Genomic DNA, 15,000 nt, shown 5'->3' on the forward strand with positions numbered 1-15,000 from the left:
GCTGGGGGATGGGAGTCAGGAAGTGAGAGGGAGATGAGAGAAGACGGAAAAAAAAAAAAGAGAAACTAAGAGAGAGAGAGAAAAAAAAAGTGAGAGAAAGAAATGAAAAGAGGTAATGATTGGTTAAAAGAGAGATAAGAGAGACTGAAGAGAGGAATCAGGAAGTGAGAAAATGGTGACAAAAAAACAAAAACAAGAAAAAATAAGAGAAACTAAGAAAAGAAAAAAAAAGTGACAGAAAGAAGCGAAAAGAGGCAGTGATTGGTTATAAGAGGGGCGAGAAACTGAAGCGGGGGAGTGAACATGGGACAGGGGGGTATGAGGGGTATCCGAGGGGTGTCAAGGGGGTGGGGTGACGGGGGCCAGGAATCACATCACCTGGCCAATAGAACACTGCGGGACAGGTCGCGGCGTAACAGACTTCCTGACACAATGAATTTTCACCTGGGCGGCACCTGGTCCATATTGCTTATCGCTGACAGTGTCCTCTCTCCGCTGCAATATCCTCGGGGGGGAAAAAGTATGACCTGTGTAGTGGACGGTGAATTTGTCGGATGAATATGCATGTGTGTGTGTGCGTGCGTGCGTGCGTGCGTGCGTGCGTGCGTGTGTGTGTGTGTGTGTGTGTGTGTGTGTGTGTGTGTGTGTGTGTGTGTGTGTGTGTGTGTGTGTGTGTGTAGGGATGCGTGTGCACACCTATCCATCTCGTATCGTATTTTTTTTTCTTTTGTTTGTTTATTTGTTTTTTTTTTTTTTTTTTTTTTGTCTTTTGTCTTGTCCATGCACACACACACACACACACACACACACACACACACACACACACACACACACACACACACACACACACACACACACACACATGACTCATACGTGTTCTTAAAAGTTTCCTTCTTCCTTCACGACTGATTCATTTTTTATTTATTTATTTTTTTCAAAGGCCACTGAGATGATTGGTCAAGTTCTCAAGAGTGCTTTTTTTTTTTTTCCATTGATGTAGAAACCTTGCTGAACTATTACTGGAATCACGAAAACTCCCTTGAAAACCATGACTTTCACTACAGCCTATCGCAGAAGGAGCAGACAGGATGAAGTGATTAAACAGATGCATAGATAAAGTTAAACTACCACTGGAATCACGAAAACTCCCTTGAAAACCCGAACTTCCACTACAGCCTGTGAAAAATTAGGACCCAGAAATGCCTAGGATTCATCTAATATCCTGAAGCTATCCTACAGATCCTACTCCCATGGCCTGGCTAAGAAGGACAGCAGCTCTCTCTCTCCCTCTCCCTCTCCCTCTCTCTCTCTCTCTCTCCACCCTTACCCAGACTTAAGGAGAGGGCAATTATGGGTGTAATTACGCTCTGGGGAAGCACACTCCCTCCCCAGCCTACCCCTAAGCCCCAAGCCAAGCCCCGCCAAGCCCCGCCAAACCGCGCCACAGCCCCGCCCCTACGTAGCTCCAGCCCGCTCCGCTACCTTGACTAAAACTGCAAACTATATAACCTAACATTCTGAAAACGCTTTGCTCTTACCGCGATCGTTTTCCAAGGCCACAGATATGAATAGCCGGGTTGTCAAGAGTGTTCCTCCTGTTGATCATGTAGACATTTTGTTAATCTGTCACTAGAACCATAAAAGGGCCCTTAAAATCCCGTGTCACTTCATGTACTGTAGCCTTTTGAAACTAGTGGATATGTGTAACGGGTGTTTCAGAATATGGTCCCTGTCTTATCTAGTCTTTGCTTAGTGAAATAAAGCACACTCATTCATCTCATTGTGCTCCGTGTTATGTGTTACACCAGGTTAATTAAGATACGACCAGGTGTGTGTTCAGAATCGTGACTCAGAACGGTAGCGTGATTGTGACTTAGACTGGCGTGATAGTGAAGGATCTAATAGTGAGTGAGAAAGATGTTGTAGTGACTGAGACTGGAGGGAGGGACTGGTATGGTGATGGGGGACAGGGTGAGGGGTGGAGGGTGCACAGGGCAGTGTCACCTCACCTCCGCCACACTCCATGCATCAGTACTCCATCTAAAAACAACAATTGCTAACTGTCTCAGGCTCCCAACGCTGCGTACATTTTACGGAGACCCCTCACCCCACTCCCCTCCACCCGCCACCCCGCCACCCCGCCACCACCTGCTGCTGTCCGAATCGTACCGCCCCGCCACGACTTCGGCTTCGTAACGACACTGACACCACTCACTTAGCCTACGACTCTCTCTCTCTCTCTCTACGACTTCTGGTGTTTGTGATTCATTGTGGCTGAGTACTGGAGGGCTATGTCAGTGTGTGTGTGTGTGTGTGTGTGTGTGTGTGTGTGTGTGTGTGTGTGTGTGTGTGTGTGTGTGTGTGTGTTGGGAGAGGTGAGATGGGAGGGGTGATGGGAGAGGGGAGCATGTGTGTGGACACCTGCCTGCTTCTACCTCACGGTCACGAACCCCCCCCCTCTCTCTCTCTCTCTCTCTTCTCTCTCTCTCTCTCTCTTTCTCTCTCTCTCTCTCACATCACTTACGATCTACGGTACTACCCCCCCCACTCCCTGTCCCTCCCCCCTCTCCCACCCTCCAGTAGCCACACCCTCACTTGTAACGTTCGCCCATCAAGGAACAGCATCCACATCTACTTCACATCACCTCCACCGCAGCATCCACTACCTCCACCTTTCAAGCCTTCACATTATTACAATCCACATTTCAATCCACATTCAGTATTAATGCATTGTCTTCACCTCTCCTCTCCTCCACTTCTCCACCTCCTCCACTGCCACGTCAACTCACTTCTCTTCCCCCTCCACACCCACCCACCTCCACCCATCCACACGCCACCTCCCCCACCCTCCAAACCACAGTCCAAGCGTGTGAAATTACCACTGTTAAATGCATTAGGTACTGCAATGGGGGGGGTGAAGGGGGGTGAGGAGGTGAAGGGGTGAGAGAGGTCATGACTCAACTAACAACCCCCAAATTTTTACACCCCCATGACCCCTCAACCATATCATAAGACCAACTGACACCCCTGACACCCCATCCCTCCCATCACCCCACACTCACCCCTCCCATAGCAAACCTGTTTACTGATACCCCCTCCCACACACCACCCACCCGCATGTATGTACCCACACCACCCACCCCCACCTGGCGCCCACCTGCATGCACCCCCTTCCCCCTCACCCCTCACCCCTCACCCCGCAGCCCAGTAGCGTGTACAAAGCTGGTTTCAGTTGCATAGAGAAGAAATATCCTTTAATTTCAATATAAAACCGTGTAACTGGGTGCCATTACTTCACTTATTGCTAACACAGGTGGGGGTGGCCATAATTACACTCCGTCACCCCTTCACCCCATCACCCCATCACCCCGTCACCCCGTTACACGCTCCCCCAAAATAAGAAATAAAGATTATGTATTATTTTTTCAGTTAATGAGGCGCTCCTAAAATTCTGGAGGAGGAGGAGGAGGAGGAGGAGGAGGAGGAGGAGGAGGAGGAGGAGGAGGAAAAGAATTAGAGAAAATAATATATACCATGAACAACAAAAAAAAAAGAGATAGAATAAAGAGAAATATCACGAAAAACAGAAAAACAAACAAACAAAAGAACAAAAAACAAAGCAAAATACTTATAACAAAAAACAAACAAGGGGAGAGGAAAGAGACAAAAAAAAAAAGAAAACGGAAAAAATAAAAATAAACGAAAAAAAGAACGGAAAAAAGGCAATAGCAGGTGAGAATAGCCAGGTGAGAGGTGAGAGAGGTGAGAGTTGGACAGGTAAGTAATAAAAGAGAGGCAGACAGGAAGTGGATGACAGCACACACCACCACACACCTCAGATGGATTCCCTCAATACAATAACCCTTCTCTCTCTCTCTCTCTCTCTCTCTCTCTCTCTCTCTCTCTCTCTCTCTCTCTCTCTCTCTCTCTCTCTCTGGTACTTTCTAGCTTTTTATATATTTTTTTTTATAGTGAGATTAGATTGTGATTCCTTGTGGTGTGTGTGTGTGCGTGTGTGTGTAAGATCATTGTTCCTTCACTGTATATAAGGTAATTGTAATAAAGTTAGCTAAGATACGAGTTGAGTTCTCGAGTTTTGATAGACGAAATAAAGTCAACTAGATAAATGGACATAAATTAATAGTTAAGATAATCAATAAGGCAGTTGTAATAAAGTTAGTTAAAATAGGATGAGTTCTCGAGTTTTGATAGACGAAATAAAGTCAAGTAGATAAATACGTACATAGAGTTAACGAAAAGATAAATATGAAATACTTTGAAATGCGCGATGTATTTGAAGACAACGTACAGTAGTGTTGTTAATTTTAAAGTAAACAGTTCAACAATCTTAATGAGTTGTATATGCATGTTGATTCAAGTAGTTTAGCTTTTTTCTTCTTTTTTTTTTTTTTTGTCTCATTTTGTCAGTTTTTCTTTCTCTTATTCGTCCCTCGCTGGAAATCCAACAAAATAAAACAAGCAAGAGAAAAAAGTGGAAATAAATAAATAAAATGGTTATAATAATGATAATAATCTACGTACATTTTACAATTAGAAGCGAAAGAAAATTAATAAGTAAAAAGTGAAAAATAATAAAGCAAATAAAGATTAAACACGTACTTAAGTTATATATATTTTTTTTTTCGAAAGCTATAAAATCTAACGAAAAAAAATAATAATAACTAATAATAAAAAAAAAAACACCTACAAAAATAAATTACTAAAATCCCCCCCAAAAAAAACACCCAGAAAAAACACAAGAACACACAAACTTCATCACTTTCCTCAAAATCACTTTCCTCCCTCCTCACACATCGCGTCCCGTCACTCCCGCCCCTTCAGCGTCCCCGTCAGCTCACCGCGCGGCCCCAACTCACGAAGGAAGGCCGGGGGGGAGGGGGGGCGGTCACGAACACACGCATCATAACGAAACATAGAAACACAACACACGAAACACACGAACAGTAAGGTCAGTGAAGTGTCGAGTGGGTTAAAGTGCTATTTTGTACTTTTTTTGTATTCCTTTGTGTTTGTGTTTCTATATTCTTGTTTAGTGTTACGTTTCGATATGTTTTTGTTGTTGTTGTTGTTGTTGTTGTTGTTGTTGTTGTTGTTGTTGTTGTTTTCTTTTTTCTCTACTGTATTTTGTTTGTCTCGTACCTTATGGATGTTTATGATTGTTATCTTAATCTGATTTTTTTTTTCTCCCATTTATTTTTTTTATTTGTTTTGCTTCTGATTTTTTTTCTTTTTCTATCATTTTACTGTATTTTTTATGTATATTTCTTTTATTTTCGTCCCCAGTTCCTTTATCTCTTTATTTTCATCTTCCTTTTAGATTTGTCATTGTTGCTGCTTTTCTATATCATACTCTGTCCCCTCATCCAGTGTGGTTTCCTGCATATTCTCCTATTTCCCTAGTTTTATTCAGTCATTTGGCCCCTGTACATTAATTTCAGTGTAAGTCTCTCATCACCAAGTCACTTATTCTATACTGTGCTGTGTCTGTCCATAATAAGTGTAAATTCCTAATAATACCTTTACTTTTCTCTATATTTTCAGTCATTTTTGCTCCCTATACATTAATTTCAGTCTAAGTCTCTCTTTACCACGTCAGTTATCGCTATACTGCACTGTGTCTATCCATTCCCTACTGTATATTCCTGACAGCCACCTTAGTTCTCAGTATATTTCACATTTTTCTCATTTTTATTCAGTTATTTGGTCCCTGTACGTTCATTTTAGTGTATGCCCGTCATTAACACATCTACGTTCCTGACAACCATCTTAGTTCTCAGTATATATATCTTTCTATTTTCCTCTCGTTTTTATTCAGTTATTTGCCTTCCGTACATTCATTTCAGTGTAAGCCCGTCACTCACACATCTGCGTTCCTTATAATCCCCACAGTTCCCTCCAGCATAACTGCCTCTGCTACACTTCCTCGTCTCGCGCCGCTAATCACGTCAGGCAGCGGCGAGTCAGGGCGAGAGCGGCGGGAAGTTCTATGTCTCCCTCTCACTCTCTCCTTCTCCTCCCGTTGGCTTTTTCGTTGTCGTTGAAGTAGTGTGGCGTGCGTTGCTTGCTTTGCCTCCCTCATTTTCACTCTCCCTCCCCTCTCCCTCCTGCGTGTTCCTCTCTCTCACTCCCTCCCTCTCTCCCTCTCTCCCTCTCCTTCACTTCAGCTCTCCACTAGTCTCGATCACTCGTCGTCACACAATCTGATTTCACTTTTTCTTCCTTCTTCCTTCTTTCTTACTCTCTTTTTCTTCTTCTTCGTGTCTTTTTTCTGGTTTTACTGTTTTTTTCTTTTCTTTTTCCTTCTTTTCTTCCTTCTCCGTTTCGCCCTTATCCGTTTACTTCTCTAATCTAGTTTCATAATTTGTCTCTCATTTCTTCCTCCCTTCTCCCTCTCCTCCTTCCTTATTCATTCACTATATGCGTGTTTTCTGTTCTCTCTTCTTCTTTCTTCTTCTTTTCTTCTCCTCCGGTTTATTCTTATGATTTCACACTCGTTTCTGCCTCACTTCCTTCTCTCCTTACTCTTCCTTTCCCTTCCTTTCTACTTGTTTTTATTCCTTCTCTGCTTTCACACACTCTACCTCACTTACTTTTCCTTTCTTTCTTTCTTCCTTCTTCTTTTTCTCTTATTCTTTTATCGTGTTTTGTTTTAATGACACTTTATGATGCTTTTCTTTTTTATTTCGTCTTTTTTTTTCTTCTTTTTTTTATTCACCTCTTTTATTTAATTACAGGTATTTCTTTTTTTTTATTTTTCGTGCGAGAATTGTATTTTTCTCAATGATGGGGGAAAGAAATCTACTTTTCCTTGATTTTTCGAGGGTATATTTTCTCTTTTCTTAAATATAAGGGGAGAAAACTATTTTTTTTTTATTTTCTGGAGGGTAATTTAGTATTTTATATTTTTTATGGTGGTGATTATATTTTCCTGATTTTTCGCGGAATAATCTCTAGAAAATCTACTTTTTTTCTTGATTTTCAAAAGAATTTCTACTTTTTTTCTTGATATTTGAAGAGAAATCCATTTTTCTTGACATTTTTAAAGACAAATCTACTTTTCTTGATTGGTTTTGGAGAGAAATTTACTTCTCCCTCATATTTTGCAGAGAAACCTTACTATTTTCTTGATCTTTGGGGAGGAAATCAACTTCTTCCTCATTTTCAGTTTTGTGTTTTTATTTACTGTGCGCAAGACGGACGGAAGCACTGGCACCGTTTAATATATTCATAAAGAAACACTCCGCAAGATGCTCAGTATAGAATTTGAACCTACACCTCGCATACTAATTACCTCTCTCGCCTTCCTCCTTTTTCTCTCTCTCTTTCTTTCTCTTTTTTTTTTCTCTCTCTCTTCTCTCTACGACTCTTTCTTTTTTAATCTCAGGAGCATAAAAAAACACGTAAAAAAACATCAACTCAGCACGCACATGTGTAGTTTGTACTTTTGTGTGTGTGTGTGTGTGTGTGTGTGTGTGTGTGTGTGTGTGTTAAGGATTCATATTTTGGACCATACAGTTTTATATAAGAAATCTTTTTTTTTTTATTGAAAGCGTTGTATTTTTGTGGCTAATAACTATCTATCTATTTATCTATCTATCTATCTATCTATCTGTTTATCTATCTATCTATCTGTGTTCAGGCTTCCTCTACTTAACTTCCTTGAATTTTCACTGCCATATCGCATAGTCTGAATCACAAATATCCCTTAAGACGCTTCTTTTTTATTCTCATCCATTTATCAACAACTTTATTATCATTGACATTCTATTTTTCATTATACGTTTTCACCAGTCAACTGTAAATAAACGCTGCAGTGGATGGACGTTGAGGCAAAATGTATTAATTATAACTTCACTCTCCTCTTTTTTTTTTTTTTCTCGTATGTGCTTGAAAAAAAAAAATGGCACTGTGCTCTTTCTCCTTTCCTTCTTTCTTTTTATTTATTTATCTAATGTTTACTGTCATCGACTGTATATGGTGGTAAAAGTTTTCTCTGTCTCTCTTTTCCTGCTGCTGTGTATTGTGTGTGGCAGTGGAACGGTTGGAAATGAGGAAAAAGTATAAGGAGAAATGTATCTTCCATCATTGTCTTCCTAATTCTTCTTCTGTCAATGTGTAACGTTCGTGATTAACTTCCACTTCACTTATTTCACTACAAAGTCACTGTCAGAAGTCAAGTTACTGGGCATGTTATATTTCTGTTCATCATTTTCCATCACCATCAGTGACCTCCAAGCGTGGCTGACTTGTTCTAACATGACCTGACTAACCTGACAAAATCTCTCGGGTAACAATAGATTTACTGAAAAAAAAAGCTTGAAAACAGAAAAAATTAAGGAAAAGTATCATTAACTAAACCTCTACGTGTGTCTGACTTGTTCTAACTTGACAAATTCTCTCTCACGTGACAACAGACTTACTAAAAAGAAAAATAAATAAATAAATAAATGAATAAATAAATAAAAATAAATAAAAACAGAAAAATTAAGAAAAAGTGCTATTAACCAAACCTTTACACGTATCTAACTTGTTCTAACCTGTTCTACCTTGACCAAACTGGCTTGACAAATTCTCTCACTCACGCTACAAGACTTACTACAAAAATCACACACACACACACACACACAAAGAAAAAAAATAGAAAATAAATAAAAGAAAAAGCCGTTAAGGAGATAAACTTTACGTGCTCACTTAAATCTAATAATAAAACTACCAATCATCTTATTTTCCGAAACAATGCGCCAAAAATAATAATAAAAAAATAAACAAAGGAGAGATATTAATAGAAAACAATATGTGCGTGTGCGTGTGCGTGTGCGTGTGCGTGTGTGTGTGTGTGTGTGTGTGTGTGTGTGTGTGTGTGTGTGTGTGTGTAAGAATGTTTTACTAACCTGTTACTAACTTTCACAACTTCACGAAATTAACTAAAAAAAAAAAAAAAAAAAAAAAAAAAGGAGGGAGGGGGGCTTAACTCTACATATGGCTGGCTTTCCTTATAAACAAGCTGGGTTTTCATATACCAGTGTGGCTTTTACAATATTCACGTGACTTGTCTTTATTTTTATCTAGTTTCATCACTTCTCCCTCATTTCTTCCTTCCTCCTTCTTTTTTTTATGATTTAATTATATACGCATTTTCATTTTCCTTCTCTTCCTTCTCCTCTTCCCTCTTCTTCCTCCTCCTTTTCTTTCTAACTGGCTTTCCCTCTTCGCAACTTCATCTATCCCTACCTGTTCTCTCATTTTTCACTGTCAGTTTCTATTAAGAGTTTGTAGTGGAGGAGAGTGTATGGTGCAGTGATGGTGAGGCGGTGTTACTTCTGCCTTCACTGTATCCTCCCCATCCCCAATTCATCACTTATATTCACCGTACTCGATCTGATATTCATTGTAGTCACCATATCTTCACCATATCTGACTTGACACTTCATTCAGCTCGTCATTCATTCATTATAACAGGAAAAGACACCACATTTTCACCATATCTGACTTAACACTTCATTTAATTCATCATAACTGGAAAAAAAATACTGTGACTTCACTATATCTGACTTAACACTTTATCTAGTTCGTCATTCATTCATCATAACAGGAAAAGACACTATAATTTCACTATATCTGACTTGGCACTTCATTTCGTTCACCACACATTCATTACAACTGATTGACACGCATTGCAACCACCATACCTGATTTAAAACTCATAATTCACCATATTTCACCCTTTACTAATTAAATGGCTATCTATATGACTCACTAACACTCACTACAGTCGCACATTTATGCCTCACGAAACTTTTTCATTCATTATATTCACCGCAATTATCCCCTGCATACTCACTCATTAAGTTCACCATACAACACTAGTACCTCACCTGAACTAATCAAATAACTAAACCAGGTATGACTGTTACTCTAACCTAACTTGAGCCTAATCTAATGTAACCTAAAATATTTTCTTATTTAAAAAGTGAGGTAGATAATCTTTCTCCCTCTCTCTCTCTCTCTCTCTCTCTCTCTCTCTCTCTCTCTCTCTCTCTCTCTCTCTCTCTCTCTCTCTCTCTCTCTTGATAAGGTGAGAAAAAACAAATTGAAACAAACTAAACAAGAAAAAAATAACAAGCAAATAAAAATAAATAAATAAAATAAATAAAAACCTTCACTGAGAGACGGGAAGAACGAACCGGGAAGAACGGAGAGCCAGAAATTACAGCCGCGGGAAGTGAACGGACAGGAACAAACGAAAACGGAGCGGACACGGACAGAACAAAGTAACACAACGAATGAGCGGGAGGAGGAAGAGCGAGAGGAGCGGGAAGAGCGAGAGGAGGAAGGAAAGAAATACTGCCCACTACTCATGCATTCATAACGGGAAGACCCTACAGAAAGAAAAAAAAATTGAGAGAGAGAAAGGGCGGGAGGAGGGAGAGGGAGAGAGGGAGAGTGGAGTTGTCAGTTTCGTAGTAATATGGTCGTGGGAGAGAGAGAGAGAGAGAGAGAGAGAGAGAGAGAGAGAGGAGAGAGAGAGAGAGAGAGAGAGAGAGAGAGAGAGAGAGAGAGAGAGAGTAGATGGGGAAGAAAGATGAGTTATAAAATATTTCGTCAATTTAATATAAGAATTTTACAAGAGAATAAGAAACTGTTAGTTGTGTGCCTGTCTGAGTGTGTGTGTGTGTGTGTGTGTGTGTGTGTGTGTGTGTGTGTCTCCCTCGCTAACACAGGCAGTAATAATGAATAAAAAATACCGGAGCAAGGTGTATAATGGTCTGAAATCAGGACTGAGTGAGGCGGCCGGTGAAAAAGCGAGGCGGAGGAAGGAAAGAAGGGAGCGAAGGTAGAGCTTGGTAGGGAGGGAAGTGAGCGTCGCGTGCTGGAGCTGTCAACGCACGCGCACGCACACACACACACACACACACACACATACACACAGGTACACGCACCACGCAGTAAGTTAAGAAAAAAAATAAAAACATAAGCAGTACCTGTCGCTCCTGCCTTCTTTCTTACTATCACACACACACACTCACACACTCACACAAATATTCTACTCCACGTTCTCACTAACTCTCTCCCCTCTCTCCCCGTGTCTCTGTGTCTGTGTGTGTCCCTGCCTCTTGCCTCCCTCCCGGCCCCGCCCCTCACTGTCCCTCCCTCTAATCACTTAACTCCAGTCTGAGAAGAAAATGCTTCGTTACAAAACTTAGTGGACTGGGGTGAGGAGTCGCGGCACACACACACACACACACACACACACACACACACACACACACACACACACACACTCAACATTCGCCTGATCAACGGCAATAAAACAGGACAATATTTTAGGGAAATTTGCTGGCCAATTTTCAGCGTCATTGGAACGGAAGTGTCTCGGTGGCGGCGATGTGTTCCCGCGGTAAATACTCCTCATTTGGCCGCGCTGCCCCGCTGCCTGGCGCCGGGCCGGGCCCTGCGGCGGGCGTGGGCGAGGGCACGGTGCGGAGGCGGCGGGAGGCGTGCGGTGGGCGCGGGCCTTGGAGTGGTGGCTGGGGCAGCGTTGTGGTCCCCGAGCCGCGCCGACCCGCCGCTGTCTAATTCATGAGGCGCCAGCCGTCCCTCGCCTCCGCTGTGTTTTAAATGCCAAGGGCTCGTGTTTACTACGAATAGTGTACATTTATATTTCCTCATCGCAACTCCCGCCCGCCTCGCCTCGCCTGCCTGCCTGCCTGCCTGGCTGAGTGGCTGGCTGGCTGGTAGGGACGGCGACCAGTGACGCGGGAGTCGGAGTCGCTCGGGCGGAGCGGGCCGCGCGGCACCCCACAATGGGTGTCCTACAAAGGCTTCCTGCAGGGCGGCGCTCCCTCCCAGCTCCCTCCCTTCCCAGACGCGTCCCCGCCGCCGTTGCTCTGCATGTTATTTCACAAGTTTCCAGCTGCAGCATTAAATGAATACTATCATATATGTTACAGTTTGGATCAGTTTTTCCCTTTAATACGAGAAGCACGTGTCAAATTAATGGGATGTGTGTTGTGATATGAAAGGTAAGGGAGGGAGGGAGGGCGGTGCGGCGACAGCTGGCCAGCCAGGACAGCCGCGGCAGCCCGGGACTTACCTGCTAATCTGAGGGCTGACATCCGCTGGAATTCTGGTTCCTGCAGCCACTTCCACATGCGTCTGAAGGTCTCGCGGCCAGATTTGAGCTTGGACCAGGGCTTGGGGTTCCTGAGCAGGTCGGACAGCGTGCCCTGAGACCGACACAGGACACGCTGGGCGAAGATGGCCTGCGGGATCGAGTACCGCTTCAGTTCGGCAGAGATTCGCTGCGCCAGTTCTTTGGTGTTGATTTCTTCCACCTCGCCCGCTCCCGCGCCCACGCTGCCCGCGCTCGTGGTTGCCATTTGTGATGTCTTCATGGGCACTTGGGGGCCGCCCACCGAGGCCGTGGCCACCGACATGGGGGCCGCAGGAACCATGGCCTGCTGGGCCATGGTGACGGCCATGTGGGCGTGTGGTGGACTCTGGGAGATGGTGGTCGGCATGGTCGGCGTCATGTTGGCCAGCTGGCAGCCCAGACTCGCGCTGTGCACGGCGGGCTCCTGCTTGATGGGCGGCGGTGACGGCGGCACTTGCAGCTGGTGGTGCGGGCTGTAGTTGGGACTGTGGGGAGACACTGCCTGCGGGGAGAGGGAGCCCAGCCCGCTGCCCCCGGACAGGCCGTTCATGTTGAGGGTGGCGGGTGGTGAGGGTCGGCGTGGGCGCCGCGCTGAAGTTAGAAAAAGCTTGAGGCGGCGAGTGAAGGGGACACGGGCGGCGACAGTGTTGGGGACTGTGGCGCCGCCAGCGTGGTGCGGCTCATGTCCTGCCTGGTGTAGGGGGAGTCGTAGCCGTTGGGGCTGAGGGACTTCTGTGGGGACGCCAGGCCATTCTGGTAGGAGTGTGGCGACAGGGGCGAGTGTTGGTGGCCCAGGTTGAGGCCCAGGCTGTTGTTGGTGGTGTAGTGCGGCGGGGACATGGACAGCTTGTCGTACTGGTAAGGCGAGCCCATGGACAGCATGTTGCCCAGGCCGTTGTTCTGCATCACCGTGAAGCTGCCCGACACGTTGCCCGCGTGGCCATACGCAAACTTGTCCGACACCGTGCTGATGGGCGGCAGCGGCTGCAGCGGCGTCAGCGTGGCGTAGCTGCTGGCCGACGACGGCGAGAACCCCGGCGGCGACATGCGGCCGTTCATCGACGACAAGTTCTGGTAGATGGGCTCCGGCTGGAGGGATCTGAAGTCCGACGCGTCGATCATGCTGGGCACACTAACCTGACCTTCGCGGGGAGAAAGTTCACTGGGACTCAGCAGACCTGAGTCATGGGAGTCCAACTGCGAGTCCTCGTGCACAACACTAACACTGAGCGGCTCGTCCTTGTAGTTCACGTGAGCCGAGGGCGAAAGTTCCGAGTCGTCCTCCGGGTGGTGGAGGGCGACCGTCTGGGTGTGCAGGATGCGCGGCTGCAGGTCGGGGTCGTCGTCGGGATCGTCGGGGTCGGGGCTGTGGTGGTGAGTGGCGAGGGAGAGCGGCGGGTGGTGCGCGGGGGCGAGGTGGTCCGGGCGCGGGGGCACGTGTCGCGCGACTGAGGCGCGCTCGGGGGTCGGCGAGGGGTCGTCGGGCTCTGGGGCTGGGGACGGTGGTGATGAGCAGAGTGGCGAGGCAGCGACAGCCGTGGTGGCGGCGGGCGAGTCAGCAGCTGGAGGACCCGCAGCCCCGCACCCGCCCAGCCCCGGACTCTCGCCGCGCTCCCCCCCGGCCCCGGCCCCCTCGCCTGCCTCGGGCTCGCTCATCTCCTCTCTATAGCGGCGTGGCCACGTCCTCCAGCACCGCGGCGGTTGCACCAGACTAACAACAATACCTTAATCTCGATCCTGGTCGCACCCTCGGAGCCCTGGCCAAGCGAGAAGTCACTAAATTTTCACAAAATCACGAGACTTGCCCTTCCACAGACGTCCATGTTTGTATGGTTACACTTCGCGCACCCCAGTACGCAGCTCGGCCGGGGATGCTCGGCCAGGCACTCTTTGTTTACATGCACAAAAAGCAGCTTTTGCTGTGTTATTCATGGTTGAGACGAGCACTAGACGAAGCAGTCAGCACCTTGCTGGGCCCCGCGTGGCGCCCACAGCACCGGCACCACTGAAAACACCGCCACAGCGCCCTGCCTCGCAAAGCTGCAGCCGGCATCGCGCGGCCCGGCCGTTCCAGGCCTGGAATGAGAGGCACTATTCCAGTGGCGTTGGGGGCTGCCATTGTTGGACCTACGGCGTGTTTAGATGGCAGGGAGCGGCGCAGCGGCGAGAGACGCCCCCGGTAGCCACACTCCCCGCGGGGCCCCGAGGAGCACCTGGGCCGCCGGCCACCTCTCCTGCGGGCCGGAACGTATACAAACCCACGTGGGGCGAGCACATGGCGCGGCCCTATTGATCTCACCTGTCTTACCCGATAACTTCCTTTCTTCTGATCAATAGCATTTCCGTCAACTATGATGACAACACACACTCCACGAAGCACTAGGCACTCCCCAGGCACGGCCCACGGGGGCAAACACCCCCTGCGGCAGGTCACACAGCTCCCCTGGTGCGAGCCGCCGCCGTAGTAGAGAGGCTGGCCTCGTGAAGCAACGGTGACTGCGCGGCCGGAGGTCAATCGCATCCCCGTCACCAGTCAATGAGACACCTGCAGGGCCGCCCCTCCGCCAGCACCACACCTGTGCCCTCCACACCTGGCACTCCACGTCCCACACCTGCACGCCGCCCTCCACGCCCTGCTCGTCACTCACCACAACCACCACCACCACAGACCACACGCCACCACCACCACAGCTTCTCGCTCCCCCGGGGGTGAAGGAGGCCTGGGAGGGACGAGGCGGGGGTGGCGGGGGGATGAAAGCACGCGGCGGGTGAGAGAGGAGGATGAGCGGATGAATGGCGAGTGAGGGAGGAAGGGAAGGGGGGAG

The 15,000-nt window shown here is 46.6% G+C and overlaps 1 protein-coding gene across 1 annotated transcript in view; it reads right to left on the reverse strand.

The window, feature by feature from the left end:
* LOC135091963 (homeobox protein onecut-like) overlaps window positions 1-14,778 on the reverse strand; it is a 220,116-nt gene extending 205,338 nt beyond the window's left edge. The window contains exons 1-2 of the mRNA XM_063990033.1: window positions 12,779-14,778; window positions 12,116-12,737 (exon numbers count right to left, since the gene is read on the reverse strand). Coding sequence (XP_063846103.1) covers window positions 12,116-12,737; window positions 12,779-13,831 — 1,675 coding nt within the window. The 5' untranslated portion in view covers window positions 13,832-14,778. The remainder of the gene's footprint in view (window positions 1-12,115; window positions 12,738-12,778) is intronic.
* Between the last annotated feature and the right edge of the window lie 222 nt (window positions 14,779-15,000).

Source organism: Scylla paramamosain, chromosome 39 (assembly GCF_035594125.1).
Source record: "Scylla paramamosain isolate STU-SP2022 chromosome 39, ASM3559412v1, whole genome shotgun sequence".
Taxonomy (NCBI): Eukaryota; Metazoa; Arthropoda; class Malacostraca; order Decapoda; family Portunidae; genus Scylla; species Scylla paramamosain.